Here is a 14,794-nt window from a genome sequence, read left to right as displayed (position 1 = left end):
ATCTGCTGAGTGACATCAATAGACCACGACCACTTTTTCATGCTTTGACTTATTACAGTTAGATTTTTGGCCACAAGAGGGCAGAAAATCGCCGAATTAAATTCACAGGCGCATTAAAGCAGAGGCGCCACAACAATTTCCCATAAGGGACCACAATTCCAACCTGCCTGAGGGAAGTGAACCGGAAGTAACTGTTGCATTATACTTATATTATATTGCAATTATTTTTTAGAGGCTCACACACTGAGTACTGTTATCAGAACGATTTTATTCTGCTGTTTAACACAGTCCTGGATGGTGCAAACCGTAGCATTATACTGCCATCTAGTGGCCATATTATCATGGACAACACGTATCAGTACATCTTCACCTATTTTAATTTTAACATTTAATTCTTTATATATTCATACACAAACAATATTTGAACTGCCGCTCACCATAAATCACAATATGAAATCTAGATTAAATGAGACCACAATAGAGAGTATATGACAGAATGTAGATAAAGTGTGTGAGTGTGTGGTAGTGCAGATAGCAGTATTGTGCATCACATAAGATGAAGTTACTTTAGGACTTTTGCACAATATACAGCAGCAATTGTGTAACATATGAGGATGAAGCTTACGGTAAAATAACTCGTTACCTCGAGATCACGATAAAACAATAAAGAAAAAAACAAGAAGGAATAAAGTTATAATGCATGGCCTTTAGGACTTCCATAGTTTTAACCAGGGGTCACCAAATGTTTTTTCTGTGCGGGCCAATTTTTTTTTTCCTTTCTTTAATGGGGTCTGTAAGAGAAATGCCATGGGCCACAGTGACTAGCAGTATTATTGTGGTGATTTTATTATGATTTTAAATTTATTTATTTTTTCTTCTAATGTTAGATCAGTTTATTATGTTGTTCTGCACCCCACAGACACATGAACGTTACTTTTCAAGAGCTTATGAAAATAGAATTTTTACTATCATAATGACATTTTTTCATATTTGTTTCTATTGAAATCAAAACATTTACTTACTTATGAATATGCATGTGTTTGGTGGGTGAATCTGACAAATAATTAGGCTACGGAAGAGAGATTTTAGGTTGAAAGTCGACCTTAATTATTAAATACAGATATGATATCAAGAAAACATTTCAAATTACATTTTTAAAATGTGTCTATGGGATTGTTCACAAGACCATTCCAAATATGGAAGTGTTTTATTTCCTATCCCTGGAAGGAGTCTCCAATGTCAGAGCTCTGTTTCAGTCAGAACAATAACCTCAACAGATGAAGCAACGCAAGTAGGGACGTGTTCGGATTGAGGGGATCTGGGGGTTCCGGGACCAACCCATAAAGCATTTGGGACCCCACATGACAAGTAAAAAATAGACTTTGGGGGGGGTCCACAAGATTATTTTAGTAAAAAATATATGAATTAAACATCTGATTAAATTCAAACAGTTAGGGATATGGTAGATTTCGTGAATAAAATGTTTTTAACAATCATTCATGTGACATCAGTATGTTTATTTAAATAGTTGTCATGTCTCTTTAAAATTTAAACACCCCCCACATCTAAAAACCGCCATACACGTGATGACATTTACTGCTTGTTTGGCGCAGCTATGTGAAGCAGCTATGAAATGGAGAGTAATAAAGAGAAAACATACTTTTTTAAGGAGGTAATTTTCACTTTCTGTTTTTCTACAATATTTATTTACTCCATGTCAGGGGTTTTGTATTCAACATAAATAACTAATTAATTTATTATTTATAGGCCTGGTTATGTGGGGTTCTCAGACGAATACAAGCCTCAATTAAAGCTAGTAGCCTCTATTTAGGGAAATAATGTGACAAAAAGTAAGAACATATCTGAGTTTGCACTCGAAAGATGGCTTTTTTAACTAATAAAAAGTCTTTAAACAGGCTCTTAAACACTTTCACAATGTTTTGTGTTACATTATAAATAGCTGAATCTGACAGAAAGACCACCACCACCCCAACAACTGGGGACCCATCATAAAACTTGACTCAGTTTGAGCACTGGATACGACTTATTTTCTTTTTGATCACATACCAGGAGATTGTTGATATCGATACTGATGGCAGTTCTTGGATAAAAAGTCTTTTTTTTGTTTTTCTGTGAGTCTTCTTTAATGGATCGACTTTCCTGGTTTATAAAAACTTCTCCCAGAAGCTCCAGATGATGCAGTGATCGTGAAACAGAGGCACACCGCATATACAAGTGATCGAACACATATGTGTTTGAATGAACAATGAAAATTGAATGTTATAATTCTGTGCATTTTTTATTATTAAAATGATTTTATTTACTGTATTTACATGGAAAATTCATTAGTATGAAATGGAAGCAAAAGGGTTTAGTTTGAATTAGAAATGTAGGATTAGATTTGATGAACAGGGCAGATAATCAGTGGGGCTGAATTTTTACCTCCATCACTGAGACTGGGGCTGAAAATGGATAAAGTTTCTCAGTGAAGGTCTGAGCAGTGAAAGAGTAGATATGAGATTTTGCATCAACATCATAGAAGGAGACCAGACCCTCCTCATAATCCACAAACACTCCAACCTTCTGAGGAGCCTGTTTCAAGGAGAGGGAGACAGAGGGAGATTCAAGAGCCTTATATTCAGTCTTATTCCTCAGAACCACACACCAGAATCCATCTTTAGGTCTGACTATAATCTGCCCTTTCCTGTTAATGGATTCTCTGGCGACTCCTAAATCCCACTTAGTTTTCCCTTTGACCTGCACCTCGTAGTAAAATCTCCCTGAGGAGTATCCCTCCTGTCCCAACACACAGACACAAGTATCAAACCTCTCTGGATTATCAGGGAGATTCTGTCTTTTGTCTCCACATGTAACTTGTTTTCCATCATCAGACAGGACGAGATAAGGATTTGCTGTATCAGGATCCAGAGTCACGTCCACTGAGAGACAGAAACACAGCGTACATCAGTTTTATCATCACACAGTGTGTAACAGTGAAGAGATATAGATATAGTCATGTGATCAGTAAGAGCTCACAAACCTGCATATTGTTGAATTCTCTTCAGTTCTGTTTGGAAAATAGTTTTGGAAAATGTTACATTGAGATTAAATACTTCATTATTATAAATAACATCAAAATACTGTAACAATAAACCAAAACACAAACATGGATTAAAAAAAAACACATTTCTGTTCTCAGGATCTTTATTCATTTTGGAACATTTTATTTTCTGCTTAGAATGAATCTTCTCAGAATAAACCCACAGTAAACACTGACCAGTTTCATCAATCTTCTCCATTTCCTGACTGAGAGTCTCCTGAAGCTGAGCCAGAGCTCTCCTCAGAGTCTCCACACTCAGATGAGAGGTAATTGTGATGGAAGTCCAGTCCTGGGTGTGTGGAGAGCTGCACAGTGACGGGTAAATCTACAGTACAGCAGGAGAGAGGAGAAATCCCTCAGCATGGGGACCAACGTCCTGTCATGTGCTGCATTGCTATTGAGAAACAAACTCTTAAACTCATTTATAGGAAGACAAGAATATCACACAATAAATGAACAGTCAGAAGGAGGAATATTTATACTAAATCCATTTAGCCAATAAATTTCAGCAATGAATTTATTATTTAATGAAAAAACACAGCATCAGACAGACATGAACATAAAGAACTCCAAAGAGAATCAGGAATCACATCTAACTTGCACATAGTGGGACGAGATATTATTTCCAGAAAAGTGAGAGGGCGCCCTCTGATGGGCAGTCAAAGCATTAAGGAGAGGAAGAGGAACAGGGAGGGAAAGTCGAATGTTGACACTTCATTAGTTTTGATGAACAGGGCAGATGATCAGTGGGACTGAATTTTTACCTCCATCACTGAGACTGGGGCTGAAAATGGATAAAGTTTCTCAGTGAAAGTCTGAGCAGTGAAAGAGTAGATATGAGACTTTGCATCAACATCATAGAAGGAGACCAGACCCTCCTCATAATCCACAAACACTCCAACCTTCTGAGGAGCCTGTTTCAAGGAGAGGGAGACAGAGGGAGATTCAAGAGCCTTATATTCAGTCTTATTCCTCAGAACCACACACCAGTATCCATCTTTAGGTCTGGCTATAATCTTCCCTTTCCTGTTAATGGATTCTCTGGCGACTCCTAAATCCCACTCAGTCTTCCCTTTGACCTGCACCTCATAGTAAAATCTCCCTGAGGAGAATCCCTCCTTTCCCAACACACAGACACAATAATTAAACCTCTCTGGATTATCAGGGAGATTCAGTCTTTTGTCTACATGGTAAACTTGTTTTCCATCATCAGACAGGACGAGATCAGGATTTGCTGTATCAGGATCCAGAGTCACGTCCACTGAGAGACAGAAACACAGCGTACATCAGTTTTATCATCACACAGTGTGTAACAGTGAAGAGATATAGATATAGTCATGTGATCAGTAAGAGCTCACAAACCTGCATATTGTTGAATTCTCTTCAGTTCTGTTTGGAAAATAGTTTTGGAAAATGTTACATTGAGATTAAATACTTCATTATTATAAATAACATCAAAATACTGTAACAATAAACCAAAACACAAACATGGATTTAAAAAAAACACATTTCTGTTCTCAGGATCTTTATTCATTTTGGAACATTTTATTTTCTGCTTAGAGTAAATTTTCTCAGAGCAACTAAGCTCTAACAGATCATTAACTACTTACTAATGTCAGGAATCTTCTCCATTTCCTGACTGAGAGTCTCCTGAAGCTGAGCCAGAGCTCTCCTCAGAGTCTCCACACTCAGATGAGAGGTAATTGTGATGGAAGTCCAGTCCTGGGTGTGTGGAGAGCTGCACAGTGACGGGTAAATCTACAGTACAGCAGGAGAGAGGAGAAATCCCTCAGCATGGGGACCAACATCCTGTCATGTGCTGCATTGCTATTGAGAAACAGAGGAACTCTGACCTGTAGGAGGTGGAGGTGATCCTCAGTGTGTAAGAGCTGCTCCAGATCAGTGTTTCTCCTCTTTAGCTCACTGAGTTCCTGCTCCAGATCTTTAATGAACTCTTCAGCCTGCCTCTCTGCTGCTTTCTGCTTCTCCTCCATCACCTTAAGCAGCTCAGCCTGGCTTCTCTCAATGCAGCATATCAGAGCACTGAACATCTTCACAACATCTGCTTTCTCCTTCTCTGTGTTTATCTAACAGGAGACAAATCGAGATCAATGATTTCACATGAATGTATCATGATTCTCCTAATGTGTTGTATAAAGGAGTTCTTCTGGAGGTTAGTTACTGTAAGAGACTCACTTTATTGACTTCTACAGAGTGTTTGATCTCCTCAATCTTCTTCAGTCGCTCCTGGATCTTCTGCTGAACTTCTGCTTGAGTCTTCACCAGTTCATTCTGAGAAAAATATGCATCATGTGTAAACTCATGTCAGAGGTCATATTTCTGATCTACAAACATTATCCATCATAAATGTTCAGTCTCTCACCTTCTTCTCAACACTCTCCTCCTCTATAGGAACAGTGTTGTGGGTTTTGTGGTCTGTCTCAGTACAGAACTGACACACACACGTCTGGTCGTCTCTACAGAACAGCTCCAGGGGTCTCTCATGTTTCTGGCAGATGTAGTCCTCCAGGTTCTCCACAGGCTCCATCAGTTTGTGCTTCTTTAATGAAGAAACTCTCTCATGAGGTTCCAGATGAGTCTTGCAGTAAGAAGCCATACAGATCAGGCAGGACTTCACGGCTGCACATTGCTTTTCACAGCAGACCTCACAGAGCACCTGAGATCGAGTGCGTATTTCTGCAGCTCTGCTGGATTTCACCTGAACTGACTTCTTAAATGTAGCAGCAAGTGCAGAGATGAACGTATTCACACGTAGATCAGGACGATTGGAGAATTTCTCCTTACACACTGGACACTGGCAGTGTGAACTGCTGTCCCAATACTCTTTTAGACAGATCATACAGAAGTTGTGTCCACATGGAGTAGAGACTGGATCAGTGAACACATCCAGACAGATGGAGCACTGGAGCTGATCTTCACACAGAGCACTGCTGGAGGAAGCCATGACTGATACAGGAGATACAATGAGAGTGAATTTAGATGGCAGAACACTTTACACATTACAATCCAAAATGACACAAACTCTATCAGTTATTACTGATTTAAGCAATGAATAAAACTCAGTGTAGTGCTGTTAGAGGAAAACAATCAAGACTAGTGTTTATGATAAAAAGCAGAGTAACTGTTACCATCCCAAAGTTTTCCTGTAAGCGCATGTTCTGTAGGCTTCATTCCTGGAACACTCCATGTATAAAATGAGCTCTGAGATCCACATAGAGTAAGAAAAATAGAACTGCATGGTTTGTCACATGTTCTCATCTTACTATCATCAAATCATTTTTTGCCTACACTGGAAAGGTCTGACCAGAACCTGCTTCCACTGGTGCCTGCTGCCTGTTGTCTTAAGGAAGTCTTTGACTAAGCATTTACATTTGCAGCATTTGGCAGACGCCCTTATCCAGAGCGACTTACAACTGAGCAGGGGAGGGTCTTAGGGCTTGGCTCAAGGGCCCATCAGTGGCAGCTTGGTGGTGGTGGGATTTGAACCTGCAACAACATGACTGATTGCATAACAGACAACATCAACTTCTGCAGAGACACTACAGTTCCAGTCAGAAGGTCAATTCATTCTAAAGAATGAACTGAATCTGGTCTTTATCAAGTTCAGCGCATCACCCTCCCTCACTATCTCCTTTACTCTCTCATCATCACCATCACCCTAAGCAGCTGTGTGGAAACCTTTAGCATAGATGATATTCATATTGAACATCATAGGAAATTCTCAATTTCAGCTACACATTGGGAGTAGTACCTCAGTGGTTGAGGTGTTGGGTTTCTGTTCGGAAGGCCGGGGGTTCAGGTCCTGGGATTGCCAAGCTGCCACTCTTGGGCCCTTGAGCAAGGCCCTTAACCCTCTGTGCCCTAGGGGAGCAGATTCATGGCTGACTTTGTGCTCTGATATGTCAAGAATAAATTCCACTGTGCTGTAATATATATGTGATAAATAAAGGCTATTTGATTCTAGCTACAGTACAGGAGTAATGAGGACATCTGTCCTGTCACCATAATGTCCCCTAATATTGGTATGTAATCAGGTCAATTGTCCCTGTAAACCACAGGGTTTGTTCATCTCTTTCCTTTACACAGTTTATCAAATGACCTTCTAATCCAGCTTGTTTTGAAGATGGACACCAATGTAACTGATTCTCTCAACTCAGATAAATAGTGAATGGAGGGTGAGGCCAGGGGGGGAAATCAGGAAGAATTACACACTGGTTGGAGATGTGTCTAATCAGTGTTCTCTGTTGCAGTGAGCAGGGAAAAGGATAAGAGGAGTGAGAGAAGTTCGCTTCAAGAAAGAGACCCCAAGAGACGTTTGTGTGAAAGGGAAAAAACACAATAAAAAGGCCTGATACGGTCAAAACAGGTCGCCGCTCTACTGGTCTTCCTTCCCCTGAACCATTTGATCTTCTACAATACTATATGGACAAAAGTATTGGCACACCTGACCTTTCCAGCCATATGTGGTTCTTTCCCAAACCAAACTGTTATTGTAAAGCTGAAGGCACACAATAGTAAAGTCTTTGGATGTGGTAGCATGACATTTTCTCTTGACTTGAACCAGGGCCTGCTCTAGATATTTGGAGGACCTAGACAATTTTATATTGGAGCCCCCCAGGCCTCCTTCCTTCCACCTTTCAGAAGAAATAAAAAGCACTTATAACAAATAAAATCTTTGAATAACAGACAACATCAACTTCTGCAGAGACACTACAATTCCAGTCAGGGTGAATTCAGTCCAGAAAATTTATTGAATTTGGTCTTTAACAAGTTCTGCACATTGCCCTCCCTCACTATCTCCCTCACTCTCTCATCATCATCATCACCATCACCACTGCTCTCCAAGTCCCCCACAACAGTTCAACGTCCGTCCTTCCACAATCTTCTTCTTCATAAGACCAAAAGTAATTACAATTACCACCCCCACATACTGTAACTGTCACTCCTGGCCATGTTAAGAAACAGTTGAAGAAGCTGAAGCATGGGAAAGATTAATTGGTCTGACAGAATCAGTCTCAGTGTACTGAAAGCCTGCACTAAGCAGCTGTGTGGAAACCTTCAACATAGATGATATTCATATTTGACTATTCATATTCATAGTCTCCTCCACACGCGGCATCGCCCTGAAGTCGCAATCCTTGGCCCCAAACACGTTCGCGTTGAGAAAAGTGTGTGCAGCGTACAGGGTCTCCCAGGAAGAGCGGGGCTCAAGGGAAGAGCGGAAGGCCTTGGCACCAAGGCAGTGACACAGGGCGCAAGAAACACTCATCCAGCTTTCTCACAGCTTCTTGACCGGCCAAGCTAGATCCAGCTTGGACACAGCCCGTATCACGACCTCGAGGAGCTCATCATACAGCACAGGCTGTAAGGAGTCCACGGGCTGGCTAGCATCCATCATCTTATTCTCCTCAGAGGGAAAGACATGTAACACTGTGCCCTCGCACCGGGAGAAGAAGCAGCCATCCGGCCTGCGTCCCAGAAAGAGCAGGTGCTCGATTCAGCAGGGGACGCTGGAGAGAACTCATTCGAATCCAAACCTGTGGCTAAATCAGCCTGCGAGCCCCACGAACATCGGCACACTTTGCCTCAGCAAAAGTGGGGCTGGAGCCGTGAGGGAGAGCGCTCTTCTCGAAGAGCGCTGTCCGGGAGCGAAGCGTGGAGAAAAGGGGAGAAAAGCAGGAAGAATTACACACTGGTTGGAGATGTGTCTAATCAGTGTTCTCTGTTGCAGTGAGCAGGGAAAAACATAAGAGGAGTGAGAGAAGGGGCTTTGAGAGAAAAAAAAAAAACTAAGAGATGAGTGTGTGTGGGTGAGTGTGAAAGGAAAATACACAATAAAAAGACCTGATACGGTCAAAACTGGTCGACGCTCTACTGGTCTTCTTTCCCCTGAACCATTTGCTCTCCTACAATACTATATGGGTAAAAGTATGATTGGGACTCCTGACTTTTCCAGACATATGTGGTTCTTTCCCAAACCAAACATTTTTCTTGACTTGAACCAGGGCATGCTCTAGATATTTGGAAGACCTACAAAAATTTATATCAGAGACCCCAGGCCTCCTTCCTTCCACCTTTCAGAATAAATAAAAGCACTTGAAACAAATAAAATCTCTGAATATTAATGAAACTGTAACTGAGGTCAACATTAGAAAAGTGAAAAAGAAAAAGTATGAAAGATCATCTGGACCAGCTCTTCTCCTTCTTCCTTGGTCATGACATGTGATTAGCTATGCTACACTATAAAATAATAATTTGTCTTGATAATGTTTTCTCATTACTTTTATAAATGATAACTTTAGTAAGCTTAAGATTATAATTTTATTAGAATATTCTCACATACACACACTCACTAAATCATTTAGGACTTTATGTAATTTGTTCAGTAGATGATTTACAGTAACACACTGACCCACTATTTGGGATAATGAACATTTTTGTCTCCTCTATACAGTAAAATAGGGGTAAAATGAGAAGCCTGTATAAAGCAAGCACCAACTTTGTTGAACTAAAAGACCCAAACCTGTTCCAGCATGACAAGGCCCTTGTGCACAAACTCCATGAAGATCTGCTTTGCATGGGTTGGAGTGGAAGATCTCCTGCTATAGAGCTCTGCCCTTAAACCTATTGAACACCTTTGGGATGAATGTGAACACTGACTGAACCCCAGACTTCCTCACCTACATCAGTTCCTGACTTTACTAACACCCTTGTGTCTGAATGATGTTATGCTGTATGTACTGGTGCTTGTTGTATGTGTGTACTGCATTTTCCCCCTCAGGGTTTGCTATAAATAGTCACGGGTCACGCGCACTGGGGTACAGAGTGTCGTCGGGTTTCTGGAGTTTTCCATGTCATAAAGTTTGGAAGAGTTTGGATTCCCTCATTTACTTGTTTATTTCTTATAAGTAAGTGTTTGTGAATCCTGCACGACACTCGATCTCAATATTTCTAATAAAATGATCAAACAGAAATGCGTGCTGCGTTAATAAATTAGTGCCATTAAAATGAAAATGCGTTACATGTTAATTTAATTATAAAGTAGATATTATATATATATATATATATATATATATATATATATATATATATATATATATATATATATATAAAATGTAGTTAGTATTTGACCTTTTCCTGCTCTCTCCCTGCTTTCCTCCTGATCACTGACAGTTTACCTGCTGTGGCTTCAGTTCCTTGAAGAAAGACTGCAAAAGCTTCAAACTGTTGATTGTGTCCTGCTGCAACCTGCTGAATCCTGATCTTCAAAAGCATTCATGCTTTACTTTTGCATCTGCTAAGTGACATCATTACACCACACCCACTTTCTCCTGCTTTGACTTATAACAGTTACATATTTTGGCCACAAGAGGGCAAAAAAAAAATCATCTAATTAAATGCACAGACGCATTAAACCAGAGGCGCCACAACGATTTCCCATGAAGGACCAAAATCAAACCTGCCTGAAGGCCGTGAACCGGAAGTAATGCTTGCATTATACTTGCATTATATTAAATGTTTTTTTTTTCCATTGTATTGAGGTTGCTCACTGTTAGAGTTAAGATAGGTCTCACACTGGTTCTCTAAACACATTTCCATGTTGTCTGTTTAGTGACTATTGGTTGGGTTACGGTCGTAACCTAGAGACATTCCCCTCCGGGAACTCAAGCTGCGTCGTAACGCTTTGGGCATTCCCAAAGTGTTACGAAGTAGCGTCTCATTCCCTCGGGGAACTAGGGTTACGGTCGTAACCTAGAGACATTCCCTCCGGGAACTCAAGCTGCGTCGTAACGCTTTGGGCATTCCCAAAGTGTTACGAAGTAGCGTCTCATTCCCTCGGGGAACTAGGGTTACGGTCGTAACCTAGAGACGGTCTTTACAATGTGAGCATGTAAAGTATAAAGGAAATCTTTATCTGAGCTCACACATCTCTGTTTACTATGTCTTTTTACCCCAATCAGCAACAGTTTTAGGTCAGGTGTGTGTTTTTCCAGTGTGTATATATACTTGTCTGTTATCTGCATTAAACTAAAGAACATATGAGCCATTCTGTGTGCTGTGTGATTCTTCCTTGATCAGAAAAGGCACCATGGGCATTGTAGATTGCATGGAAAACCTCTCCAAGAATTAACTATTGTTTGGGCATGATAAAGATCTAACACTTACACAATTAGTATTGTTATCAGACATATTTTATTCTGCTGTTTAACACAGTCCTGAACGTTGCTTACCGCAGCATTATACTGCCATCTAGTGGCCGTTTGATCATGGATTAACACATCAGTAAATCTTTCCCCTCTTGTTTTTATTTTAACAGTTAATAGTTTATATCTTTATATACAAACAATATTTGAACCTTTTTTGAAAGTAATAAAAAAATAACTTTATATTTCATCATCTAACAAATTTTAGTTATATCCACATAAACATGAGGTTTAAACCAAAATTCTGAACTTAATCTTTGCTTACCATGTTTTTTTTTCCATGTTTTTTCTTATCTTGACATATCTTCACATTTCTTCTATTAGGCTTTATGTTATTATTATTTTCGCTTTGGACGTTTTGTCTGTGTCTCAACATCCTTTTTTTTATCAGTCCCTGCTACCTTACTTCTGCCTTGGAATTCTGTTTGTTTACTTAGGTTTAAATTTACCAGGTCATGTGTGTCACTTTCCTTGATTCTTATAAATCTCCAAGGTACTTTCAGCAGTTGTCTACTGTTCTGCCTCATTAACAATCCATGTGCTGTTAACACTTCTTATGACCTGGGTGGTGTCTCTTTTACCACTTTGACCAGCGGTCCCCACTGTCCATCACATCTCACCTGTACTACTTATTCCTGATCCAGAGGACTCAGTGGTTTGATTGTTTTATTGTAGTGTTTTATCTGCCTCTCATTCAGAGAATTCAATGTACTGTACTCTCTACCCTTTGTCTGCAGTTTCCTATTCATGAGCATTTCCACCAGTGGAAGGTCATTCTCCAATGGTGATGCTCTGAAGTTAAGAACAGCCAGGTATGGATCTTCCCTTGTCTCAGAGGCTTTTTTTTTTAAGTTTCATGATCTGCACTCCTTTCTCCATTAAGCTATTGGATTGCAGGTTAAGGGGTTGTTGAAAAAATATTTGAATCAATCTTATCTAGCGTGTGTTATAATCAAACCAATATTAATCCAACAAAATTAGCCTAATAATCAGCGCAGAACTTATTAGATGCTATAGAAGTAGTTTGATAAAATGTATTATATACAGTGAGGAAAATAAGTATTTGAACACCCTGCTATTTTGCAAGTTCTCCCACTTAGAAATCATGGAGGGTCTGAAATTGTCATTGTAGGTGCATGTCCACTGTGAGAGACATAATCTAAAAAAAAAATCCAGAAATCACAATATATGATACAGCTGCAAATGAGCATTTGAACACCTTGTAGCTGTTTCCAGCCTTGTGGAGGTGTACAATTTTGTCTCTAGTGTCTTTGGACAGCTCTTTGGTCTTCGCCATGTTAGTAGTTGGATTCTTACTGATTGTATGGGGTGGACAGGTGTCTTTATGCAGCTAACGACCTCAAACAGGTGCATCTAATTTAGGATAATAAATGTAGTGGCGGTGGACATTTTAAAGGCAGACTAACAGGTCTTTGAGGGTCAGAATTCTAGCTGATAGACAGGTGTTGAAATACTTATTTGCAGCTGTATCATACAAATTAATAGTTAAAAAATCATATATTGTGATTTCTGGATTTTTTTTTTTTTTAGATTATGTCTCTCACAGTGGACATGCACCTACGATGACAATTTCAGACCCCTCCATGATTTCTAAGTGGGAGAACTTGCAAAATAGCAGGGTGTTCAAATACTTATTTTCCTCACTGTATGTTAATCAAAACTTATGTAACCTATTTACCCCAAGTATAAGTCAAATAATAATAATCAGGCATTATGTGTGAGGGTAGAATAGAGTCTGACTCATATTATGAGTGTGTTGAATAGACAAAGAACAAAGACAGCGTTTGAGGGAGATCTAAGCATGTTTATTTGGATAAAAGAGCTTGTGGGCTTCTGCAGCTGCAGAAGACATAAAGAGTAGTCTGGTTCAGAGTCGGGTGAAGGTATGGTAGCAAGATAATTGGGTGAATGGACCGGAGATGTAGGAAAATAATCAGTGGGAGACCAGCGTGAGGGATAAGGAGAAGACTGTGGTCTTGTTGCAGGAAAGCAGGTGTCATCATCAAGGTCGTCATCATAAGTTTGGGTCTGTTGGTTATTAAAGGCAGCAGAGAGGTCAGATGAGTTCTGTGTTCCCATTTTACGCGTGAAGGTGCTCTGGACGATGCGAGAAGGAAGACAGGGATTCTCTGGAACAGTTGGGCTAGAGAGATGTACAATAAATCGAGCAATCTCAGTAGCAAGTGAGACGAGCTGGAATTGGCGATACTGTTTGCGGAGACCACTCTTAGGAGATGTCCCAGAACATCTGCGTGATGGAGCTGAGCAAAAGAAACCAACAGAGATAAGATGTTAAACAGGGTAAGATCACAGTGACAAAAACATAAAATTGATAGGTGCATGTAAGAGTGACTGGCTTGCAAATGCTATCTCCTGTGAAGTTTAACACACTATGTAACAATCAGTTCAGAAAATACAAATGAAGTATAACCAGGTACTTGTATAATCAAGTAGAGTAATATAGTCAAACATATATGAATATACAATCTACTACACTGATATAGCTAAATTCAAAATAGAATAGCAAACAGCATTTTAAAAAGAATAAAAGCATAACACTTACCCATTGCAGATGCAGGAAGGCAAAATAGGCCGCAAAATTGTTGTTCACACTCGAAAAGACTGAAGCAATGTATGCTTGGACTCAGAGAGAATAAAGGCCTTATACACATTAATTTTTTTAATCAAACCAGATAAAGGCCGAAAATAAGGGGAATGGAGGAGAGCAGGAACTCCAAATATGGAACCACAGGAAAGGAGTAGAAGATCAAGGCCAAAGATAAGGGGAATTGAAAAAAGAGGGCAAAATCAGAAAAATAAAGGGAATATTCTGAGATGAAGGAATTAGAAAAAAACAAAAGACACCAGGTGTCTTCAGGGTATAAATACGAGTGCATGCAAGGAGCATGTGTGCTTTGTCATTTTGATGTGCTTGAGCATTTTGATGTGATGAAGTACACACCGTCTATGGGCTCATTAGAACATGTATGGAATAAAGAAGTTTTGCTTTTACTCATCCAAGACTGAGGATCCTTCATTGGCTTTTGTATCTATTACATTTTTGTCTTTTCAGAATTAAGTGAGCAACATTGGGAATCTTCTGGAACAAAGAATGGTTCCAGAATGGTTCCTTTTTTTCTTTCGGCTTTTCCCATTAGGGGTCCCCACATCAGATCAACCATTTCCATACTACTCTGCCCTCTTCATCTGCCTCTTTAAAATCAACTACCTGCATGTCCTCCCTCACCACATCCATAAACCTCTTCCTTAGCCTTCCTCTTTTCCTCCTTCCTGGCGGCTCCATCTTCAGCATTCTTCTACCGATATACCCATGTCCCTCCTCTGCACATGTAGAAACCATCACAATCTCCCCTCTCTCACTTTGTCTGCAAAACATCCTACATGCGCTGTCCCTCTAATAAACTCATTTCTAATCCTGTCCATTGTC

The 14,794-nt window shown here is 39.8% G+C and overlaps 3 protein-coding genes across 3 annotated transcripts in view; all 3 read right to left on the bottom strand.

The window, feature by feature from the left end:
* Positions 1 to 14,794, bottom strand: part of LOC124386821 (nuclear factor 7, brain-like) — a 56,246-nt gene that overhangs the window by 17,658 nt on the left and 23,794 nt on the right.
* On the bottom strand, positions 2,407 to 3,591 carry LOC124387556 (nuclear factor 7, ovary-like). Its single transcript, XM_046851967.1, has 4 exons — positions 3,583 to 3,591; positions 3,278 to 3,425; positions 3,041 to 3,067; positions 2,407 to 2,939 (listed from the first exon to the last, which is right to left on the bottom strand). Exons 1-4 carry the CDS (start codon positions 3,589 to 3,591, stop codon positions 2,422 to 2,424), a joined length of 702 nt encoding a protein of 233 aa, XP_046707923.1. The 3' UTR covers positions 2,407 to 2,421.
* LOC124386815 (E3 ubiquitin-protein ligase TRIM39-like) lies at positions 3,803 to 6,307 on the bottom strand. The gene is given in 8 exon segments (XM_046850787.1): positions 3,803 to 3,891; positions 3,894 to 4,361; positions 4,463 to 4,489; positions 4,711 to 4,858; positions 4,954 to 5,187; positions 5,297 to 5,392; positions 5,484 to 6,067; positions 6,250 to 6,307. Coding segments are annotated over 8 exon segments (1,674 nt in total). The 5' UTR covers positions 6,293 to 6,307; the 3' UTR covers positions 3,803 to 3,817.

The sequence above is a fragment of the Silurus meridionalis genome, chromosome 6, assembly GCF_014805685.1.
Source record: "Silurus meridionalis isolate SWU-2019-XX chromosome 6, ASM1480568v1, whole genome shotgun sequence".
Classification (NCBI taxonomy): Eukaryota; Metazoa; Chordata; class Actinopteri; order Siluriformes; family Siluridae; genus Silurus; species Silurus meridionalis.
This window is presented reverse-complemented; position numbering and strand designations above follow the sequence as displayed.